Source organism: Sarcophilus harrisii, chromosome 3, assembly GCF_902635505.1.
Source record: "Sarcophilus harrisii chromosome 3, mSarHar1.11, whole genome shotgun sequence".
NCBI lineage: Eukaryota > Metazoa > Chordata > Mammalia > Dasyuromorphia > Dasyuridae > Sarcophilus > Sarcophilus harrisii.
This window is the reverse complement of record NC_045428.1, coordinates 568627237-568651094: the sequence shown is the minus strand read 5'-3', so window position 1 is coordinate 568651094 and position 23858 is coordinate 568627237. Positions and strand designations below refer to the sequence as shown.

The following is a 23858-nucleotide window of genomic DNA, read 5'->3' as shown; positions in this document are numbered from 1 at the left end:
AAAGAATTCCTATACTGGTAGTAGTCAGGCTGCTAGGTGGTACGGTGAATAGAGCTCTAGCTTGGACTTCATTCATCATGTCCAATTCTTCATGACCCCATTTGGAGGTTTGGGGGTTTGGTTTTTTAGGAGGGCAAAGAAACTGCCATTTCCTTCTCCAACTGGGTGAGGAACTGAGGCAGACAGGGTTAAGTGACATGACCAGGGTCACACAGCTAGAAAATTATGAGGTTCTTCCTAAAGGAAGAGGAGTCTTCCTATAGTCTTGCCAACTAGCTGTCTCCTGGGGTCATGAAGACTTGAGTTGAAATCCAGCTTCAGACACTAAACTAGCCGTGTGACCCTAACTTCTGTTTGCCTCATTTTTCTATATAAGAGTGGAGTAATATTATAGCACCCACCTTATAGGGTTATTGTGATTATCAAATGAGATGATAATTGTAAAGTACTTAGCCAGTGCCTGGCACATGGTAGGTACTACAATGCTAGTATTGCAGCAGAAGTAACAGCAGCAGCAGGAGGAGGAGGAGAGTTCTAGATCTGGAAGGAAAGAATCTAAGTTCAAATCTTGGCTCTCCACCCTATGTAACTTCCAAAAAAGTATCTGACTTTCCCAAGCCTCAGTTTCCTCATCTATAAAATTCAGAGATTAGCTCAATGATCTCTTAAAGAGGCTCTTTCTGATGCAACATCTATATTCCTATGAAATATCACCCATATCCCTAAACTGAAATGGGTTCAAAAAGGAAAACATAAATAAAAGTATATTGGAAAAATACTACTACCCCCCCAACCCTCCAAAAGTTCATAGATGATTAAACTGCCAGTTGCCCAGCAAATGCCAAGCTATGTTAGTAATTTCTTGACTAGGAGTCCCAGGTTTGGAGGCCCACCAAAGTACTTGAGATCACTGTATTTTGTTTCTGAGGAACTGCCCTTGATTACCCAGAGAACAAAATGAGCAGGACAGAAATCCTTTGTATTACTAACCTCGTACTCCCAGGCGCTGTGTCTGAACTTCTGGCCAGATGTTTAGACTGAGAGGAGTAGAGGTTCATATCTCCAGAATAGGACTTGTTATAATCAAGTTGGACACGGAGGAATCATTCTGGGTGGGGTCTCCTGAGATTATCCCCAGGGAGCCCAAGTCAGGTTCTAACTAGCTTCTAAATGGCCTTTGCCCTGGTATGGAAGAGCCACATAACCCTCCCTGCCACACACAGCCATCTGCTGCCAGCCCATCCGATGCTCTCTGCCATAGAACCCTGGCTCTGCAGGAGCAGCTCTGCCCTGGAGGGCCATGCCAGCTCCTTTCCAGAAAGGGACAGGGTGGTCATGGATAATTTCATGGTCTCCTTCTGCATTCCCCATCTAGAAAGAGACAAGGCAGCACCTAAGGGCAAATGAATGCTTCAGGGCTCCTCCTATTGTAAAGAAGCAAGGCTATAATTCCCTTATACATCATCTTAACTTTATCATGAGCCAAGAATCTGGGCCCTTGAAAGATAATAATATCAACAACAATAATAATAACTAACATTTATATAATGCTTACCATGTGCCAGGCACAACAACACTGAGAGGTAGGTTCTATTATTATCATTCCCATTTTACAGAGGAGGAAACTGAGGCAAACAGTGGATGAGTGACTTGTCTCCACCAAAGTAGAATACAGCTTGTCTATAACTTGGTAGAGTAGTCTTAAGATCATGCATTTAGCCCTAGAAGGAATCCCAAAGGTCACAAAGCTCAATATTTTATAAATGGAGAAATTGAGGCTCAGCAAGAGAAAATGACTTGTTGAGGTCAGTAAGTGGCCAAACTGGTCACACCCACTTCTTCTAACTCTGTTATCTCCAGGTGAGACAGTTTGCTCTCTCCTTTCCGCCAAATGAATGTCTGTTTTATTATTAGACATCTTCCTGGGGAAAATTTACCACCTGTTCTGGTAATCTGATGTGGAATCGGTTGATCTCCGTCTCTCAGGCTATGATAGTGGGGGCAACCTCATGCTTGATTGTCAGGAGACACTGGTTTTCCAGTATTTGGAGCTTCAGAAATGCAGGAAGCCTGAATAATGCTCTGAGAGCATAAACATTTAAAATTCATGCTCTGGAGGAGCAAATGTGCTAAAAGCAAGGGCTATCTTAGGGATCTGTGGGCACAGACTGAGAGTAAGAGCGGGGCTGAAGGAAGAGGTCTGATGGACAGACCGCGTGTGAGATCTGCAGAGCAGGACAACAAGCCAAAGGGAAAGCCAGATGGGGTGGACCATCCCATGATTTGCCATGTCCAGTGAGCTGGGAGGATATGGGGAATCTCAAGGATAGATATTCTGGACAGTCCTACTCATTGGGAATCTCCACAAGGCTTCTGCTAGGAAGGACGGCTCATCCAGTTTACTCAAACTCAGCCATCAGGGCCAGAGCAGAGATGGCTCAAACTAAGCTATCCGAGGGTGAGGTCTAGGTCTTATATTTATTATGTTTTTGTTGTTTGGATGTGTCCAACTCTTCATGACCTTATATGGGATTTTCTTGGCAAAGATATGGGAGAGGTTTGCCATTTCCTTCTTCAATGGACTAAGACAATGGTTAAGTGACTTGCCCAGAGTCATACAGCTAGTGGTCAAATTTGAATTCAGGTCTTCCTGACTCCAAACCAGAGCTCTATCCACTGAGCCACCTACCTGCCTCCACTTATTAGATAATCTTCCCTCAAACTCCTCTCCAGCCACTCCAATGATTCATTTACCCATTCTTTAAACCAGGGGTCCTCAAACCAGGGGTCCTCAAACTATGGCCCTTGGGCCAGATGTGGCAGCTGAGGACAATTATCCCCCTCACCCAGAGCTATGAAGTTTCTTTATTTAAAGGCCCACAAAACAAAGTTTTTGTTTTTTACTATAGTCTGGCCTCCAACAGTCTGAGGGACAGTGAAATGGCCCCCTATTTAAAAAGTTTGAGGACCCCTGCTTTAAACAAACATTAATTAGGCATGTACTTTGATGATGGAAGCAAACATTAGGCCTGTATTAAGATGATTGGAGTTGTGCTAGATACTAGAGGTGGGAAAAGGAAAAAAGAAAAGAAAAGAAAGCACAGGAAAAGGGAGTAATTGATACAAAGGCACAGAGAATGGAAATTAAATGAGTACAATTCAAAATTTCCAGTAATGGAGTAGATTGCCTCAGGAGATATTGGGTTCCTCCATCTAAGAGATCTCCAAAGGAAGGCTCAAAGACCTCTTGCTAGATGTGCTACTGAGGATCACTTTTATATGTGAGTTGGACTAATGGCAACTGTGATGTCTTCAGTTTCTCAAATTTTGTGACTCTCATATTGAAAGTCAAAATAAATAGTCTGGATTTTAGAATTGGGAAGACAACTAAAATAGGGAGAAGCCAAATTGTGAAGAATTTTAAGTGTCAAAAGAAAAAGTTTGGATTTTTTTCTTACTGGCAAGAGGGAGCCATTGGAGATTCTTGAGGAAAGGAGATTAGTAACTGGCCAGTTACTAATCCTGTTGAAGAGAGCACAGGACTGGACCCATAAAGATACTTAATAAATACTAAAGGTATCAATCTTAAAGCATCATTCATACATATGTTGATGTAAGTTATTAAATTCTTAATATTTATTGAAATGATTTGGTTCTCTGTTCAATTTAACAAATACTTAATAAATTACTCACTGTACACAAGTGTATTGTCCAAGGTCCTGATGGGGAGACTCAAAGTTTAATTTGAACAAAGGCCTTGCCCTCAAAGAGCTTAGATTCTCAAAAAGGGATAAGACACAAAAAGATAATTCTAATACCCAATATTACATTATCAGTACATTAGAAGATTAGGAAAAGGTCTGAAATACTTCAGTAGCCTCCCAACTCATCTTCTTGCCCCAAATTTCTCTTCACTGCAGTCCATTCTCCACTGAGCCGCCAAAGTGATCTTCCTGAAGTTCACATCTGACCAGGTTTCTCTCCTACTCAATAAACTCTCCTGGTCCCCGACTGCCTTCAGGATCAAAAACATGCTCTCTTTTAAAATCCTTCACACCCTTCTCAGTCTTCATAGACATTATTCCCCTTCCTAAACCCAACAGGACAGTCCAACTGACAATACCATTTCTCAAACACTACATCTTTGCACTAGTAGGCTATCTTCCATTCCCCACCATCTCTTAGAATCCCTTACTTCAAGACTCAGTCCATGATTCTACTTCTCCATATATAGCCTTTCTTGAAACTAGGAGTCTCACTCCCAGAACTACCTCCTACTTGTTCTGAATATACTTATTTGTATACATATTATCTCTTCTAATGGACCATAAGCCCTTGCTTCAGAAAGCAAGGGCTATTCTGTTTTGATCTTTATATATCTGACACCCAGCAAAGTACCTGGACAGAGACATTTAATAAATACTTAGTGGGAAGGAGATTTGCAGTTACTGACTCAGTCAGGCAGGTGGGGTCAGGGAAGCTTCTTAGATGAAGGGACATTTGAGCTGGGATTTCACAGAACTACAGAAATTCATTATTGGATAGGGCCATAGCAGATGACTGGTAGAATTCATATCCAAACAAGAATCCTCACTGCTGTAACACCTGAGAAGGACTCATTCAGCCTGTATTTGAAGACATCCAATGAGCACCCCATTACTTCCTGAGACAGCCTATTCCATTAACTGTTAGGGCTTTACAAGAGGATGCTGGATTTTCACTCAGAGTTCATCAAATCTAACCTATTTTACAGATAAGAAAACTGAGTCACAAAAAAAGTTAAGTGACTTGACTGGGCTCATAGGGCTAATAAGTGTCAAAGGCAGGATTTGAACCCAGATTACAAAAAGGATATATAGGAATTCAATGGACAAATGGGGAGACGAGGAATTCCAGGCACGATGTGAGCTGAAGCATGGACTAGAGGTAGTCAGGAGACTGGAGGTCTTTTTAGAAGTCTTCTAGTTCAATCCCACTTTACAAAGGAGGAAAATGAGGCATAGAAAGGTGAAATAACCCACCCAAGGTCACCCAGGGATATTTGGCAGAGTCAGAATTTTAACTTCCTAAGTTATAAAATAAATAAGGATCCCTTGAGTGTCATTGATTGGAGGAGTAACATGATCCAATCTCTGCCCAAGGAACATGAGTATGGTAATGGGATGAAGCTTGGAGAAAGACAAATCTATCATAAAAGTCTAGGAGGTGGTCATGAAGGGCAATCCTAAAAGGAAGGTATTAGAAACTAGGACTGAAAAAGAGGGGATCGAGGAGACATCGGAAGGGCAGAATCTCAGCAGCAACACTTTGACTCCAGTCACTCTCTTTCACAGAGCTGATAACCAATTTGCAAAATGACATCGGATTAAAGGACAGCATGGTCCACAAACTAAGGCAGGAGGTGGACAAACTGAAGAGTGAAAACCAAGAAAAGGATTATCAGCTTTCGGCCATCACTTCCAGGGTGAATGAATAGATGGATGGATGGATGGATGGTTGGATGGATGGATGAAGTGCTGTTATCACTATATTAACTGGGTTGTGGGAAAAAATGTAGCCTGAGTCTGCCAGAGCCTAGAACCAGCTTGATCCCTCTTTCTTAAGTGTGAAGGTTAAATTGACAAGTTGGGTAACATTACCACTGGTCAGCCCCAAGATGTTCTTCATGCCCCAGAATTGGTCCTCTCAAACCAGATAGCCAAAATCTGGTTTGGGGGGGGGCAGAATTTTTTCTTTAATTTGTTTTGTTTTGGTTTTTTGAGTGACAAAGCCACTCTCATAAACAAGACATATAGAAATGTCAGATCTGAGGAGGATCTTGAAATAGGGAATATTAGGGCTGAAAGGAACCTTAGGACACAGACTGCCAGAGCTGGGAGGAGGCTTAGAACATATCAGGACTGTAATGAACTTGGACACAGAATGCCAGGAACAAAGGGGCTTCAGAACACAAAATGTCAGAGCTGGGAGGGTCAATAGAACATGTCAGGGTTGGAAGGACCTTAGAACACAGAACACCAGGAATGGAAGATGTTTTAGGACACAGAATGTCAGGAGTGAGAGGAATCTTAGGACATGAAAAGTCAGGGAGAGGAGGAACCCTAGAACAACATTTAGTCCAAATCACTCCTTTTGCAAAGAAGGAAACAAAGACCTGAGAAAAGGAAGGGGATGGCTTGGGGCTAAACAATCTATAAATGGAAGAAACACAATCTGAACCTCGATTTTTCTGACTCTAAATCCTATGTTCTTCCATTGGACCTCATTGCCTCTTTGGCAATGTTCAGATTTCAGGATTTGATAGGTTGCTTGTTATTTTTCCCATTATTGCTTTTTCCTACCCCTCCTTGTGCCTTATCCTCTCCTGAAGTCCTACTCTCATGATTAGGTGAGGACTTATTTCTGGACCCTCCAAATCTATACAATCTCTATCAAGCTGGAACAGCTTTGAGTTTAGATCCAGTAATGGAGTGTATGTTTGTCCTCCAAAGACTAGACTAGCACAGAGCAGAGACTCATCACTAGATGACTTTTTTTTTGTCACTAGGATCTCAATTCAAATCCTGGCTTTCCTACTTACCAACTGTTTGACCCTGGGGCAGTCACTTAACTAGTGTTTGCCTCAGTTCCCCCATCTATAAAATGGGGGTGATAATAGCACCTACCTTCCAAGTTTGTTGTGAAGATCAAATGAGAATATCTGTTAAATACTTAGCACAGTGGCAGCACATAGTAGGTGCTTAACAACTTGTTTCCTCCTCAATCACCTAATCTCTTTGGTCTTGGTTTCCTCATCTGTAAAATGAGAGTCATTGGACTAGGTACCTTCCAGCTCTGTTTGTGATACTGTGATTCAGAGGTGGGCTATAACTGTGAGCCATGACTACTTATACAGGTGTTCAAGGGAGACATGGAGAAGCTAGGAGCTGCATAGACCATCTATGAGATCAGCAGCTCTTAAAATGTTGAAGGGTGAAAGTATCAACCCTCCCATCTCTCCCCTCCCCCTGAGTTGGGCAGGATGCTTCATTTCCTTTGATCTAGAATTGCCCTTTCCTAGATGAATAAGCTCTGAATGGAGCATGAGTCATGCTTTTTTTTTATCCAGCACCATGGAGAGAGAAATTAATGTTCAGTCCTTTCAGACATATCTAACCCTTTGTGATCCCATTTCATCTTTTCTTGGCAGAGATAATGGACTGGTTTGTCATCTCCTTCTTCAGCTCATTTTATAGATAAGGAAACTGAGGCAAACAGGGTTAAGTGACTTCCATAGGGTCACACAACTAGTAAGTGTCTCAAGCCAGATTCAAATTCAGGAAGAGCCTTCCTGACTCCAGGCCCAGCACTGTGGCTCTACACAACTGCCTTGGAGAGAGGAGTACTCAATCAATGCAGCCCTCTCCCTGCCAGCTTTCCTGAAGCCTGTCCCTGTCCGGAAGCCCATCTGCTGCCCTTGTGTCCCCAACAACCTTCCACTCCAATGTAAACATGCAGAGAAAATTTCCCTTTGTCTGAGACAGGCCTGATGGAAGTCACTGAGTCATGTTTTACACCCAGAGGAGGCCCTCAGAGACTCGCAAGATCACAGAATATGAGAATGGGAAGGAAGCTTAGCTGCTACTGAGTCCGGCCCCTAAGCAAAAACAGTCCCCCCAACATCGTCCCTGACGGGTGGGCTTCCAATCTTTGATCGAAGGTGTCCAAAGAGACTTACTTAAACTCATATGGCTAGTAAGTTGGAGAGCCCACCACCTGGCCAAGCAGCCCATTGCATTCTGGAACAGTCTCAATGGTTAGAAATCTTTTCCAAACCTAAATTACCCTTTTTGTAATTTTCTTCCATGGCACTTAAGTCTGCCTTCCAGGGGAAAACAGGAGAAACTGAGTCCTTCTTCTACATGACTGCCTGGCAAATATTATCTTTCCTCATGGGATCCTAAATCTCGACTGAGAGGGGACCTCAGAGGCCATCCAGTCCAATTCTTTCATTTTATGAGAAGGAAACAAAGGCCCAGAGAGGGAAAATTCTCCTAAGATCTCCTAGTAAGCAGAAAACCGGGAATTTGAACACAGTTCTTCCGAGTCCAAATCCAGTATTCTCCTCCCTTAGATAATAGTGCCTGAGGCTGCATTCAGATCCAGCGTTTCTATAGTGCTCCGAGATATCCAGAGCATTGTATTTATGGTAACGCATTTGACCTTTACTACAACATTGAGAGGTTAATACTATTATTATTCCCATTGTACAGATGAAGAAATTGAGCCCAAGAGAAGTCAAATGGCTTACTGTAGCTTACTCAGCTAATGAATGTCTAAAGTCAAAGATTAGACACTCAGGTCCAGACTGAGCATTCTATCCCCTGTGCCTCCTGGCTGCCTTAGGAATACCCCTCCTGGATTTAGAGACAGAGGAACTGTGTTCAAATCCTAACTTGACTACACATGAGTCACATGACCTTGTGGAAGTCATTTCACCTCAGAGTAATCCTCAGTTTCCTTATCTGTGAAATAAGCAGGCTGGACTAATTGATGTGGCATAGTAGAACTAGCTGTAGAATTTAAGAACCTGAGTTCATGGAATCATGTAAATTTAAAGTCAAAAGGGTCATCTAGTTCAACCTTCCACTCCTTTTCCAGATCAGTAAACTGGGGCCCAGAAAGATTAAGAGATGTGAGATCAAAAGTGTGCTGGTAAATATTTAACAACCAACTCTCAGAGAGTTTGGAGGCAGTATATTTGGACACATTTTTAAGCTTAATCTTCGTTATTAACATTTTTCCCACATCTCTTTCTTAAGTCTAGATAATTTTTTAAAACAACACCATTAAGTCAAGCTCTGATTTGTAGCATGAGCTACTTTCCAAGATATTAGTTGGCTATTATAAGGCAGGAGAAGCCGAGTCCAGCACACGCTAGCTTTGGATCATACAGTCACAGCTTTAAGGCAAGAAGAAACCTCCCAGGTCATCTCCAGATCTCCTCATTTACTGAGGCATAGAATGATAAACTAATTTGCCCAAAGTCACACAAGGGCTAAGTAGCAGGCCTGGGATTTGAACGCAGCTCCTCAGACCTGCCCTGATACTTTCTTTCTGTATGGCCATAGCCAAGTCCCTCCAAATCCAGGATTCCTTCTACTCTGACACAAGGAGAGGGAAGCCCAAAGCCCTGTTCGCTCTTTATGATGAAGGAAAAGCCCTGAGGCAGATTTTTTTTTGGTATGTCTCAGCTTTTTGGACTTGGGTAAAGGAAGCTGGATGATGATGCTTGGCTAATTGGGCCTGAGATGGCAGCAAAAATTGCAGGACTGGGGCAGGTAGTTGTTGCAATAGATAGAGCACCAGCCCTGAAGTCAGGAGGACCCGAGTTCAAATCTGGCCTCAGATACTTAACACTTCCTAGCTGTGTGACCTTGGGCAAGTCACTTAACCCCAATTGCCTCAGGAAAAAAAATTGCAGGACTTCCTTAGCTAAGCACAGGGGATCTTGAGTCCAGGAGCCACCATTTGTTTGCTTAAGGAATCCTTTCTGGGAGCGAGAGGAGAGAGGGAAAGAGAAGTCAAAATCAAGAAGTAGCCCTGATACCTTCTTCCTTGTTTTCTCTCTGCCACAGTACACACAACTGAAAGAGGACTTGAAGAAAGATGAGCTGGATGCCAAAGACAAAGAACTAAAAGCATGCAAAAGTGTGAGTTGACTCTCCTGGCTTGCTGAATAGTGATGGTTATGTCAATCAATCAGTCAGTAGCATTTACTAAATTTCTACTATGTGCCGAGCACCATGCTAGTCATGGGTAAACATGTATTAAGTGGTTACTATATGTCACTGTGCCAGTCAGTCAATAAATGTTAATGCACCTACTATGTGCGCTCATCGTGCTAATCATTTAACAAATATTTATTAAGCACTACTACCTGTGGGCCTCATGTTAATCGATCCATATACATGTATTAAATGCCAATTGTGTGCCCCTGAGCCAGTCTATCAGTAAACATTTATTAAGCACCTACTATGTATCAGGCAGTGTGACAAGTATTGGAGAAAAACCAAAAAAGCAAAAGACCGCCCTGTTCTCGAGGAGTTCTTAATTTAATAGAGGAGACAACAAGTAAACAACTGTGTGCAAGCAAATGTAAAGGGTTAATGTAGAAATGATGGTCAGAAGGAAGGTACCAGAGCTGAAAGGAATGAGGAAAGTGGGGATGATCTTAGTGGCTGCTTCACAGCTGGAGAATATCCAGAGAAGAGTAAGTTGTATGACAAAGGGCCTTAAGAATCTGCCCCCTGAGGACAGGATTGTTGGGGAAGACAGATTAATATGAATTGATACTTTGATGAATGTCAGCTATAATTATCATTATGCAAATCTGAAATAGGAAATCATGGTTGGTTTAGTATTTTGATTCATTTCCTTAGTCCTTCTTCTGTTCGATTTAATTTAACAAATAATTATTAATATTTACTAGTATTAATACCACCTACTATACTCAGGATCCTAGGATCAGCAATATGGATACAAAAATGAAAAATAAGAGAGTCCCTGTCTCTTGAAATTTCACTACAATATTACAAGCTTTAATCAAGTTCCTATTACAGGCCTCTGGGCTCTGGGATAGGAGCTAGGAGTAGATAATGAGAAAAAAAAATTTAATATCTCTTCCAAATAGGGTCTGACCCAAGGAGGCTCTGAAGAAGTTATCACCTCTTTATTCATGGAAGACAGTCCCCAAGATCTTATCAGTGTAGAGTGTCAGATTCAATGAATTGTTGGTTTTTTAAAATTGATAGTTATTTTTCAATATAGCTAGTTGTTTTCTATGTTTTAAAAACTTGGTTCTGAGAAGGGACAAATAAATAAAAGCTACTGCCTTTAGGAGTCCAGGATACAATAAAAACGTTAAGACCCTGAGTCAGCTTTTTGGGGAGCTTCTGCATCATCTTGTTACTTCCAGATCCCTTTTAGACAATCTACCATAGAGCCATGTCTCTTCCATCTTGTATTTGCCAAGTCAATTTTGAGGAACCAAATATATGACTTTACAGTTATCCCTATGGTATTTCATCTAATTAGATTCAGCTCAAGTTTATAGTTTAGCAAGATCATTTCAGGTTCTGACTCTTGTCATCCAATGCATTGCTTCTTCTTCTCGGTTTTATGTCATTTATATGTTCAATAAAAATATTCTCCATGTCTTTATCCAAGGCATTAATAGATACTAATTGATTATAGGGCAAGTCAGTTGATCATTATGGTTCTCAGTTTCTTCATCTGCAACAAGAAAGCTTTGAATATGATGGTTAAGATTACCTCTAACTCTATGATAAATGGTGCTAGGTTAGACTTAACACCTTCGTAATTTGCCTCCACAGAACATCTTCCAACATTAAATCATTAATGAATATTTTTTGAGGCCAGACATTCATCCAAGTTCTGAAATATGACGAACTATTCAGCCACAAAGCCTGTGCTCTCTGCATCTTGGGTAGGGGCAAATGAAGAAGTTTCATTTATTAAACACCTATTATAGACCAAGCACTGTGCTAAGCAATTCACAAATACTAACTCATTTGATCTTCACAATAACCCGAGGAAATAGGTGCTATTATAATTGCACTTTTACAGCTGAAGAAACTGAGGCAGGGAGAAATTAAATGAGTATTGCTCAGTGTCATACAGCTAGGTAAGTGTCTGAAGTGGGCCTTGAACTCAAGTCCCTTACTTCCTTCAGGCACAGCATTTTATCCACCTTGCCACTTTGCTGTTTAGGATTAGGCTATCCTTCAGCACCAGGACAGCAACAGACTTTGTAAAAATCTGCCTCAGATGATCCTCATATGTCTTGGTCTCAAGTCTGGCCATTCACTTCTACACACTCTTCAATTTAGCAATGACCTTTTGACACTGTTTTCTCAGCATGTTTTCTCACTAGAGTGAAAAGCAATGAAACTATAATCCCTCGTGTTTTAGAAACTATGCTTTTGTAATTTCAGCTCAACACTCTGTTAGGTTTCCTTCATCATGCTTATTGATGCCTATTGAGATTATGGTCCACTAAACCCTCTAGATTTTTTTCATGCAAACCTATATCTAGCCATCTTGCACTAAGAAGTTAGCATTTTGAAAGCAAGTGTGAGGCTTTTTCTTCATCTCTATTAAATTCCATATTATTTGATTAAGTTTATAATTCCATTTTCTAAAAAGTTTTTGAATCTCCATCCTGTCATGTAAAAGAACTATTCTTCCCAGCTTCTTTCTATTGCCATAGTCAATTTTCTCATCCAAGTCATAGATTAAAATATTGATGACAACAGGTTCTAAGATGTTGGGATGTGCTTGCACTCTAGAAATCTGTTTCAGAGGCTGTTGCATCCAACCGAAAGCACGACTCCTAAAGTTGCATAGCTTATTTTTTCCATCATCAAGACAGGCCAACAGGAAGAAAGGGAGAAATCTATGCATGATCAGGGGAAAACAAACAAAAAAAAAAAAACCCTGTCTTCCATACCTTGGAAAATTGAAAGACAATGGACACCATGGAAAGAACCCAAAATTTAGCATTTAAGAGAATCTGGACTCAAATCCTATCTCACTCTCTTATTACTTGAGGGACATCATTTCATTTTCCCTAAATGTAAAATGAGGGGGACTAGAATATGATCTCTAAGACCCTTTCCAGCTCTGAATTTGGGATCCTCATTTTCATAGCTTGTGGTAGTTCCCAGCCTCAAGGGAAGAATGGAACCTATGAGTCCCAAGGTCAATAGATTTTAGAATTAGAAGGTGGAAGGTATCAACTAGATTTAGAGTTAGAGTCAAGGTTGGAGCCCTGGTTCTGACATTTATTGCATATGTGTAATTGAGCAACGGCTCAGTTTCTTCATCTATAAGATGGGAATAATAGCATCTGCCTCCTAGAGTTTATGTGAGACTCAAATGAGTTTTTGTTGTTCAGTCTTTTTTCATTTGCATCTGACTCTTTGTGATGCTTTTTGAGGTTTTCTCAGCAAAGATACTAGAGCGGTTTGCTATTTCCTTCTTCAGCTCATTGGCAGATGAGGAAACTGAGGCAAACAGGGCTAAGTGACTGATGAAATTATTTCCCATGAACAGCTCCTAAATGTCAGAACTGGAATTCAAAGCCAAGTTTTCCTGACTTCAGGTCCAAGGCCTTTTCCACTGCACTGAGCCTCTGCAAAAAATCAAGCACTGTGAGATGACATAGCTATTACCATCATGACTTTGATAAAACTTTTGGTCTTGAATTGAGGTAATGCAAAGAGACTGGCTTTCTCCAGTTATGCTTAAGGGAATATGTCACCTTATATATAAGGGAGAATACCTTTATTTGTACGGAGTCAAATTGGAAGACACTTTTATTTTGTATGGGATCATAATTGAAGATGAATTTGGGTTTGCATGGGTCAAGTCAACAAGCATTTATTAAATGCTCACTAAATGCCAGGCAGGAAACTAAGCAGTGGGGATACAAATACAAGCAGGAAGAAAGACCCTGCCCACAGTGAATTTATACTCTAATGGAGGAAGACAACACAGGAAGGTGAAGAAGAGGAGGAGAAATCATATTGGAAGGTGAATCCATCTTTATGGAATCAAATAGGAAGCTATTTTCTGTGTGGTCTAGGGTTAAACTTGATGATTCTTTTGTGTCATAGAGGGCTAACCTGGAAGATAGGGGTGCTTCCCTTCACTCCTCTCTTTTCTCATCTCTTTCAGCAAATCAAAGACCTTGAGCAGCAAATGAAAGACCTGGGGGAACAGCTCCAAAAGAGTTGCAATGAGCAAAACCTCATCTCCAAGACACTGAAAGAGAAGAACAAGGTATCTTCTTTTTTCCCCTCACCCCATGGAAACCAAGCTTTCTTCCTCTCTCATTTTATGCCTTCTACATAGAACGGAAGAGAGCTGGGGATAGAGGCTCCATCTCTGGCTCCATAATTGACTATCTCAATAGCACCAGGAAAAAATATCCTTATCTGGTGACTAGATTGAGTCTCCATGCTGTCAGTGGGAGCCCTGGAAGATGGCCTCTGTGGGGGTGGAAAAATCCTAGGCCAGGGTATGATTTAGAATGTTGCAAAAGGGTCTTTTTTGTTGGGAACAATTGCTGGCTTCGGTTGTTCCCTAGCCCATGATATAACCCTCTGGGTTGATCTCAACTTAGCCTGAGACTGATTCCCTTTTTGGATCTGGACTCTCATTATGGGCAAACTCTTGAGTCCTACTTCCATCACTTGGATCTTTATGAAATTAAATCCCATAGCATAGTATGATATGGGATGATATGAATAGAGTTCTGCATGGTATAATAGAGTATCATATGGCAATCTAGTATAGTATAGTATAAATATGATATATAGGGAGCTACATGGTGAAGTGGATAGAATACTAACCCTGGAGTCAGGAAAACTTCCCTTTGTGGGTTCAAATCTGGCCTCAAAGACTTACTAACAGTGCCACTTAAGCAAGTCACTTCTCTCTGTTTGCCTCAGTTTCCTCAACTGTAAAATGAGCTGAAGAAGGAGATGGCAAACCACTCTAGTATCTTTGCCAATAAAACCCTAAATAGGGTCATGAAGAGTCAGACATGACTGAAAATGAACAACATTATATTATATTGTGTGATACTGTAAAGTATAATACAGTATAGTTATAGTATGATATAGTATTGGTACAGTATACTTGTGGTATGATATATAATCTGGTATAATAAAGTACAATTTAACATAATAACATACTTAAATATTTCTTGGAAACTTCTCTTAAGAATCTCCCAAACTTACTATAGATCATCCAACCTTCACAATGTCTCCTCCATATAGATAGAAAAATTTTATCCTCTATAGGATTTGGGAGTAGCTCTGCTTAATTTCTAGCACCATTACAGTTCTAACAATTATGTTCTAACTTTTTTTCTGGATCTAATATTCTATGAAATTCTGATCCTAAATTCTATGACATTATCTCCCAGCTCAAACATCCTGTTTTCTAAAGCCCTCCCAGCTCTGATATTCTGTATTCTCTAGTCCTTTTCAGCTCTCACTTTCTGTTTTCTAAAATTCCTTTCAATTCTAACCATTGATATTCTAAAGTCCTTCCTAACTCTGGCATCCTATTCCATGTTCTAGTGTTTCCTCTAGCTGTAACATTCTGCTCTGGAGATTCTGGAGTCAGAGGATCTGAGTTCAATGCCCACCTCTGATGTCAATTTAGACAGCTCCTTTCATTTCCTTGAGCCTCATTTTGAGATCTATAATATGAGAGAATTGGCTTCTGAGGTCCTTTTTTCAGTTCTTGATTCCAGAATCCTATGATCTGTTTTTCCAGCTCAGATATTCTCCATCCTAATGCTTTTGCCAGCTCTAATGCTGTGTCCTATATTCTTTTCAAACACTAATGCTCTTCAAATCTGTAATTTTGTAATTTCAAGGTATATCCCATGATTCTCCTCTTTCTAAGGTACAAAGAGATCCAATGAATTCACAAAGTAAGTCAGTTGCAAAAGTAGGTGCCAAATTAAGAAAAAAAAATTTCTTGATCTTTAGAGAAAGAGTACAAGGTATTATGTGTAAAAAATCACTCAAGGCAAGTTTTCTATCTAAGCTGACAAAAATAATAATAAAGTTAATCAGGGAGCTCACACCTTTTTTCTACTATTCTTAATGTTTTAATGAGATATCATGGTGTAGTGGCTAGTCAAGTCAATCAGAGTATGTCCTGTGTGCCAGGTACTATACTAAGCACTAGGGCTACAAAAAGAGTTCTCACAGAGCTCACTATATAATTTGGGAGAGCTCACTATCTAATATGGGAGAGTTAACATGCAAACAACTATGTTTGAATAAGATATATACAAAATATATTGGAAACATAATCTCAGGGAGAAGGATCTCAGAGGAAAGACATAGAATTAACTTTAGCTGAGACTTATTAAAGGAAGCCAGGGAAGCTTGGAGACAGAGAAGGAGAGAGATAGGGATGTAGCCTCAATCAAAAAGACTTCGATTCAAATCATACTTTGGATGTACATCACCTACATGACCTTAGGCAAGTCATTTAACTTATCAGTGGCCCAAACAAATCTCTAAGATTATAAATTGAAGAATAGTTAACCAAGTCAAAGAATAATAGCTGGTTTGCATCAGTAGATGGTGGTTCCTTATCAGGATTCCTCCATACCAGTGAAATCATAATTATATTTCAAAATAAATTAAAATCTTCATAGGTCTTGGGTACTCAATAAATCTTTGCTGATTTGTGGATTTAAAAGATAATGAACCGAAAGCTCAAGGAATAGCATGAGATTTGAGCTGTAGCTCCAAGCCATTGACTTGTTGTGTGACCACAGACAACTTATTAAAACTCTCTGGGCCTCAGTTTCCCCATTTTTAAAGTGAGAAGTGTTAAAGTGATTGAGCCCAGTGGGTTGTATTGGACAGATAACAGGATTTGAAATCAGAGGACCCGATCTTGGCAAAGTAATTTCCTTTCACAGGTCCCCTCTGTTTTCCTATACTTACTTAGAACGAGTGGGTTGGACTAATGATTGTCTACAGGCTCTCAGTCCTATGATGAATGGCCTTCTACTTAGAATTCAAAGGTTCCATGGTAGTGGAGTCCAGTCTGCATGAGCCAGAGAATGATCAGCAGAGGGCAGCATCACACACCACCATAGAACACCATTGGCAAGAAGCTTTGGGAACTATTTATTTCAGATTAATGATATGGCTGGTTCAATCTAGGTCTTCTTTGTGGCTCATGAGATGGCAGATAACCAACAACCAAACATTTGATTGTTAAAATCCTACTTTGCTGTGTAGATTGTTTTATAAGCCATATGTTCTTAGAGATCTAAAAGCAAAGGACTTGGGGGAGGTTGGGAAAGGGAAGAAGAGCAGGGTTCAAGTCTAAGCTTCACTTTTCCACAAGTCAGAGTGACCTAAAGTCATGTTACCCCTGTGGGCTTCAGTTGCTTCCCCAGTAAAATGGAACTAACAGTTATATACCACTGCTCCCCAATGTCCACTATTAGGGAAAAAAATCTCCTTAAACCATGATAAAACCAGGAACTGGTAGAAACAATGACTGACTTACACGAATTTTGTAAGTCATCCAGAATGAATCCATAGTTAATAATTACCCCAAAGAGGAAAGCTGGGAAGGGGAAAGGCAAGGGCAAGGTCCATTACTTGCTCCTGTTTCCAAAAGGTCATGTTTTAGGCAACAGAGAAGGAATCAATAGAGAAGGAGAGGTTGGGCAAGTTGATAAAATGCTCTAGTCTCAGTTTCCTCCTTTTTAAAGTGAGAGGGGGGTAAAACTCAGTGACCCCAGAGAAGTGAAATGGGAAGAGACCTGGGTTTGGAATCAAGAGCTGATCTCTGGCACTTTCTCCCTGTGTGACATTGGGCAAATCAGTTTCATTCTCTGGGTCTTAGTTTCTTCATATAGAAAATGGATTTCAGGCAGCCTCATCCATGTATATTCACCCCTGACTCCAAGAAGCCGCGTATTAGAAAATCCTTTCATCATTTCAGGCTGAAGAGAAGCTGCAGGATGATTCCAAGAAGAAATTAATTCAGCTTCGAGAGATGGGGTGCAGAGAGCGCCTTATTAAAGACAATCTGGACAAAGCAGTGTGTCAGGTAGGGAGGTGCCAGGATACCAGGCATTCACCTGGCAGTGTTAAATATTTAAATTTTTCTGAATATAGATACTTTACAGAACAGCTGGTGAGAAGCATGTTTGTGAGAAAGAACAGAGTGAATGAATCATAGATGAATCATGCTGAATCATGGGATGTCAGAACAAAAAAGTCCTTCGAAAAGAGAATATTAAACCTGGGAGGGATCTCGGAACACAGAATGTTAGAGCTGGAGGCAGCATGGCACAAGTGCACAAGAATGTCGCATTTGAGATCAGAAGCCCTGGGTTCAAATCTCTGACCTGCCACTTACTAGCTGCATTAATCACCTAGCTTCCCTGCATTTCCCCATCTCTAAAATAAAGGGGTTGAAGCAAATGGCATCTGACCAAAGTTGGTTCTAGCTCTATTGATAACGTCGATGTTGAGGGGACCTTAGAACACAGGATGTCAGAACTGTGAGGGCCCTGAGAACCTAGAATGTCAGATCTGGGAGGGACCTTAGAATAGGTAATGTCAGAGCTGGAAGAGACCTTAGAGCAGAGAATGTCAGAACAGAGATCTGAGCTAGAAGAAATCTTAGAACATAGAATGTTGGGTTGTAAGGAAACTTAGAGATCATGCAGTCTCATTTTACCTATAATCCATGGCTTAGTGTTTTCCTAAGAAGATTGAGTCCAAACCTGTAATTTATTGAATTTATTTATTGATAAATAATTTATTGAATTTATTGAAATTTATAATATATTGAAAGAATAATTTATTGAAAATAATTTATTAAAATTTATTGATAATTTATTGAAAAAATAATTTTCTCCTTTGTTCTATTACCCTCACAATGGAGTTACTACTGAAAAATCTCCAAATATAGCTCATGTTTAGGTTTCCATAAATTTGAATAAAGAGTTCTCAGATCCTATATGAGTACTCAAGGAAACAAATACATATGAGGAGAAGGCAATCTTTATTTCATCCTTTAGGAGGGAAAGTTGCAGACAAAGGAGAACCAATAAACAGATATAGGGAAAAAACACAAGGTCTCACAAGTAGTACATAAACCCCCCTCATCCAGAAACAAAATTTGGAGTCACCACGAATGCAAACCTCTGAGATTGTCCCTTGTTCCTTTAGAGTCCCCAGACTCATATTGCTATTACGTGGTTTAGACTCTCTTCTGATCACAAACATATTTTGAGACTTTGTTGAGCAAGTACCCTACACCCCAACCCTTCCTAGTAAAAGCAGTATGGTTAGGCAAACAGTAATTTCTCAGTTTCATTCTTGTAGTCAATATTTTGAATGCTATATAAGGCCTTCTTTTCAGAAGAGGCCAATAGAGGCCTCAGTTTCTGGGTTCTTAGAACAGTAAATGGCCTTCTCCCAAAAAAACTCTTAAGTCATGTTGAGAGTCTAGATATTGGGGACCCTTGCAAGAAGTCTTCTCTGACAAAATAACATGTTATCTCGAATCCTCTGCCTCAGCATTCCTATGACTAACAAGGCACAAGCATTTCCAGAGACCAGAAGCTAAGCAGTTATGTCACTCAGTGTGAGGTTTCTCTTGGCTATGTCTCACTTCCTGATATCAGATATGATCACAATCATATTCATTATAATCAACATTTACATAGTGTCTAGTATTGCAAGGCATTGTGATAAATGCTTTATGATTACTATTTCATTTGATCCTCTGGGATAAAACTCTGGGAGGTAGATGCTATTATTATCCCCTCTTACAGATGAGGAAACTGAGGAAAGCAAGGTTATGTGACTTGACTAGGATAACATAGCTAAGGCCAGATTGATGAGGGTCAGGAATGGAGATAAGTAGGAGTTTAGCCAAATTTAAAGGGACCCAATCACCAACTACTTCTCCCTCCATGACAAGAGTCTTAGAATTATAAGAGGTTCAAATAATGTTTTGGTCATGTATACTTATTGTGTATCTAATTTATATTTTAATGTACTTAACATCTACTGGTCATCCTGCCATCTAGGGGAGGGGGTGGGGGGTAAGAGGTGAAAAATTAGAACAAGAGGTTTGGCAATTGTTAACGCTGTAAAGTTATCCATGCATATAACCTGTAAATAAAAGCCTATTAAATAAAAAAAAAAGAATTATAAGAGGTTCAATTCTCAAGAAATCAAATTAATAGAGACTTAAGCATCTGAGTAGCTTGAATGTGCCCAAATGGAGATACTAAACCCCTCGGTGCTTTAGATGGCCACCTTGGAAGGAGACTAGGGTCCAGAAGAAGGAGCTGAGGGCTGTCTCCTGGATGTGCCTTATCCTCTCCATTTGGGGATGATACTTCAGAATGGTGTAAGAGACATAATCACCTTGGAGAGACCATAGGCCACCAGAGTCTAGGAACCTTAGAATAATATCTCAAACATCTTGACGTCAGAGTCAATGGTGGCCAACATTAACTTCTTGCTCAATCATCAAAGGATTGGGTGCCTGCTAATGTCAACTCTTGAAAGTCTTGAAAGTCTAGCTTCCCTGGATTTCCCCATCTCTAAAATGAGGGGGTCAAAGTAGATGACATCTGACCAAAATTGGTTCTAGCTCTATTGATAATGTTGGTGTTGAGGGGACCTTAGAACACAGGATGTCAGAACCCTTAGAACAGAGTATGTTAGGACTGGGAGGGCCCTGAGAACCTAGAATGTCAGAGCTGAGAGGAAACTTAAAATAGGAAATGTGAGAGCGAGGCAAATAGCTAGCTCTTACTCAAGTTCTGAGACTCCTATTTCTTCTGGTCCTCGCATCCTACGCACCTCAATCTTACTCATTCAAATTGAATCTACAATTCTCTAGGGATTCTCCTCCATTATACTCCACCCTTTAGAATCCTCACTACTGTTAATAAATTCCCCTTGATCTTAGAAATTCCCACTTCTCTTTCTAATTTCTTAAGCTATTGAGATCAAGTGAAAGCAAATTAAGATCAAAGAAATAATTATTTATAAAGTCCTTAGCATGGTGTGTGGCACATAGTAGGTGCTTAACAAATACTTTTTTTTAAATGGAATTTTGTTTTTTCCCCGAAGATGTTGAATCCATGACTAGCCTCTTAAGACCAAATATTTCTTGAATCATGGTTCTCAAAGCAGTAGGCTAGGGATTGTATTATATTTCCTAAACTTTTCATCTATTTCCTCCATTGGTCCATATAATCTGTAGCAGTGGTATCAAACTTAGAAAGAAATAGAAACCACTAAATTATGAATAAGAAACCTTGGGATCCATATATTGACTTGGAAAACCACTTATCAATCTTACCTATGCTTTATTGTATTCTTAATTACGTTGTTGAACATTTGCCAGTAACATTTTAATTTGGTTTGGGAAACACTTGGGAGTTTTGCAGGTCAGATGGAGTCCATGAGTTACGTGTTTGACGCATCCAGTCTGTAATATATTCCTATAGCAAGATAGCTTTTGCCTCTCAGTCAGTCAGGTAGCATTTATTAAGCACCAGCCATGCTGCATAATGGAGATACAAAGAAAAGCAAAAAACAAAACAAAATAAAAAAGCAGTTTCTGGTCTCAAGAATCTCAAGTCCCTGTTCACAATCTGGTGAGGAAAACAACAATTACAAAGGGAAAATTGGGGGTGGTCTCAAAGGGAAGACACAAAGAATAAGGAGGACTGGGAAAGATTTCTTGCAGAAGGTGGGATTTTAGCTGTGACCTGAAGGAAACCAAGAAATGGAGATGAAAAGAGAGTATTCTAGGCCTGGAGGACAGCCTAGAATCAGGACATGGGGTGTTTTACCCAAAGCATAGCAAAGAGATCAGTGTCCCTGGACCACAGTGTGTATATGGAAGGAAATAAGTTATAATAAGATTGGAAAGTAGAGGGCCAGGTTATGAGAACTTTAAAAGCCAAACAGAGAATGTTTTATTTGGTCATAGTAGTAATAAGGAGCCCCTGAAGTTTATTGAGTGGGAGTTGTAAGATCTGGTCTACATTTTTGTGGTTGGTCAGTCATTTCAGAATCTTCCTGATCCCATTTGGGGTTTTAAGGGGGGCAAAAATACGGGAGTAGTTTGCCATTTCCTTCTCTGGTTCATTTTTACAGATAAAGAAACTGAGGCAAACAGGGTTAACTTTTTCTCAAGATCACATAGTTGGCATTTGAAATTAGATTTGAACTCAGCGTCTTTCTGCCTCCAGGTCTGCTATCTACCCAACTGCATTAAGGCTTCCCTTTAGTAAAATTTAGTAAAATTAATTTGACAACTCACTGGAGTATGGGGGGAAGACTTGAGGCAGACAGACCCACCTGCAGGCTCTTACAGTAATCCAGTCATGAAGTGATGGAGACAGTGTCAGAGGAGACAAGGGAGTATTCAATAGATGTCGCAAAGGTAAAGTTGACAGGCCTTGACAACAAATTAGTTGTATTGATCTTCACCCAAATGTTCTTTTTACTCTACAATTGTATTCTATAGTCCCTCTCCATACTTTTATTTTTACCTGCCCCTTTTTTTCAGTCAGCTGGACATGACTAAAATGACAATAAAAATGTCCATTCATGGGTCATCTCCCCTCCCTCCATCAAGCTTCAGTGAAACCTATGAAACCAAATTTACCTTTTTGAATTAAGACTTTTAGCTTACTTTGTTTGTTAGTTGCCATTTGGTTATTTGTGGATAGATGGATGGATGGATGGATGAATGGATGGATGAGTGGATGGATGAGTGGGTGGATGGATGGATGGATAGATAGATAAGTGGATGACTGCAGTAGATGGATATGGATAGGTGGATGATATAGATATATACATACATATATAAATATATATGATATGTACATTTATTTAAGACTATGGATTTTATTACTGGTTTTTCCTTAGATTTTCATTTTCTTTGCATTACCAGATCTCTCTCCTGTTATTCTTCTTCCCATATTTTAACTATTCTCTATGACATCTTACTCAGCAGGAAACTTTGCTTTTCAATCTAAACCACTTTTGATTATATTTATAAGACACCAGGCATGTACATTTTTAGCCACTTATTTTAGGTTCAGCACATTTCTAGCCAAGAGACCATCAGTAATTTCTGTTTATTAAATCATAGTACAGAAATCTGAATCATGTCCTTAGATGCCATTTTCTTAAGCAGCTTTTCCCTTCCATCCAGTAGCAGGTAAACCAACCGGGTGACTAGGAGAAGGAGAGGTTCTAGGAGGATAGAGAGGAGGTCACCTGAATGTCTCCCTCTCTATTACTTAGTCTGGGACAAAAGCTGTTTTGCCCATCCCTTGTGAATGAATCACTTACATCCTGATGAATTTTTTTTAAGGTATAAGCAGCAGAAACTGGACGTATAGGACAACTGTCCTGGGCTTCATTTTTTAATTCCTTTTTAATCTGTCTACCTTTCCTGCCTTATACATGGCTGTAGTTCTTACTGAGATAAAATGTTATAGGAAGAAATAGTACTAGTCCTATTTACAGATGGGAAAACTGAGGTTCACCTAGCCAGTGAGAATCAGAACTGGGATTCAGCTTCAGGCCCCCTGATTTCAAGGCAAGTGCCCTTTCAGTTGGTGTCTGTCTCAAGATGCTTTTCAACTTGAAATCACGTGACCTCTCCCCCACACTTCTGCCCCCTCCTAAATATGAAAGCAGCCCCAGAGACTGACTGCCTGGCAACACACCCAAACGAGAGGCTCCAGACCTCCATGCTTATTATCTGTCTCACCAAAGCATACAGCTTAGTCTTTTGGCTGACAAGGTCATGGCCATCTCCAGTGAATAATTGCCTGGAAGTCCCATTCACAGCCATTGTTTCCATCTTAGAACACGTCTGGCAGTCCCATGGGACAATTAAGTCAGGCAGAAGGGCCTCCCAGTCAATTAAGGCTGGGCTTTCTGTTTCCTTCTGGGGTCCCCGCCTTCTCACAGTGGGCAGCCCAAGATTTTTCCGAGGCCTTGCCCCGGGCTTGCGCAAGGGGAGACGGCAGATTGTGGACAGCTGACTGTCTCCACCCTGATGGTCACTCTTTCTGCTTCAGCTGGAACATTTCCGAAGTCAAATCATCGAAGCCATTTATGGCCGAGGGAAACTTCCCCAGTCCAGGATCGTCACCAATCAGCAGGTGAGTCCCACTTCTCAACTGCGGCTCCTTCGCAGCTTGTCAAGCGTTGAGTGACTGCAGATCCCATCCTGACAGC

General features: G+C 40.4%; 1 protein-coding gene across 1 annotated transcript in view; it reads left to right on the top strand.

Annotated features, from left to right (window-relative positions):
• Window positions 1–23858, top strand: part of FHAD1 (forkhead associated phosphopeptide binding domain 1) — a 172121-nt gene that overhangs the window by 51267 nt on the left and 96996 nt on the right. Inside the window, exons 7-11 of the mRNA XM_031962819.1 lie at window positions 5334–5464; window positions 9618–9692; window positions 13741–13845; window positions 17560–17667; window positions 23699–23782. Of these exons, the coding sequence (XP_031818679.1) occupies window positions 5334–5464; window positions 9618–9692; window positions 13741–13845; window positions 17560–17667; window positions 23699–23782 (503 nt within the window). The remainder of the gene's footprint in view (window positions 1–5333; window positions 5465–9617; window positions 9693–13740; window positions 13846–17559; window positions 17668–23698; window positions 23783–23858) is intronic.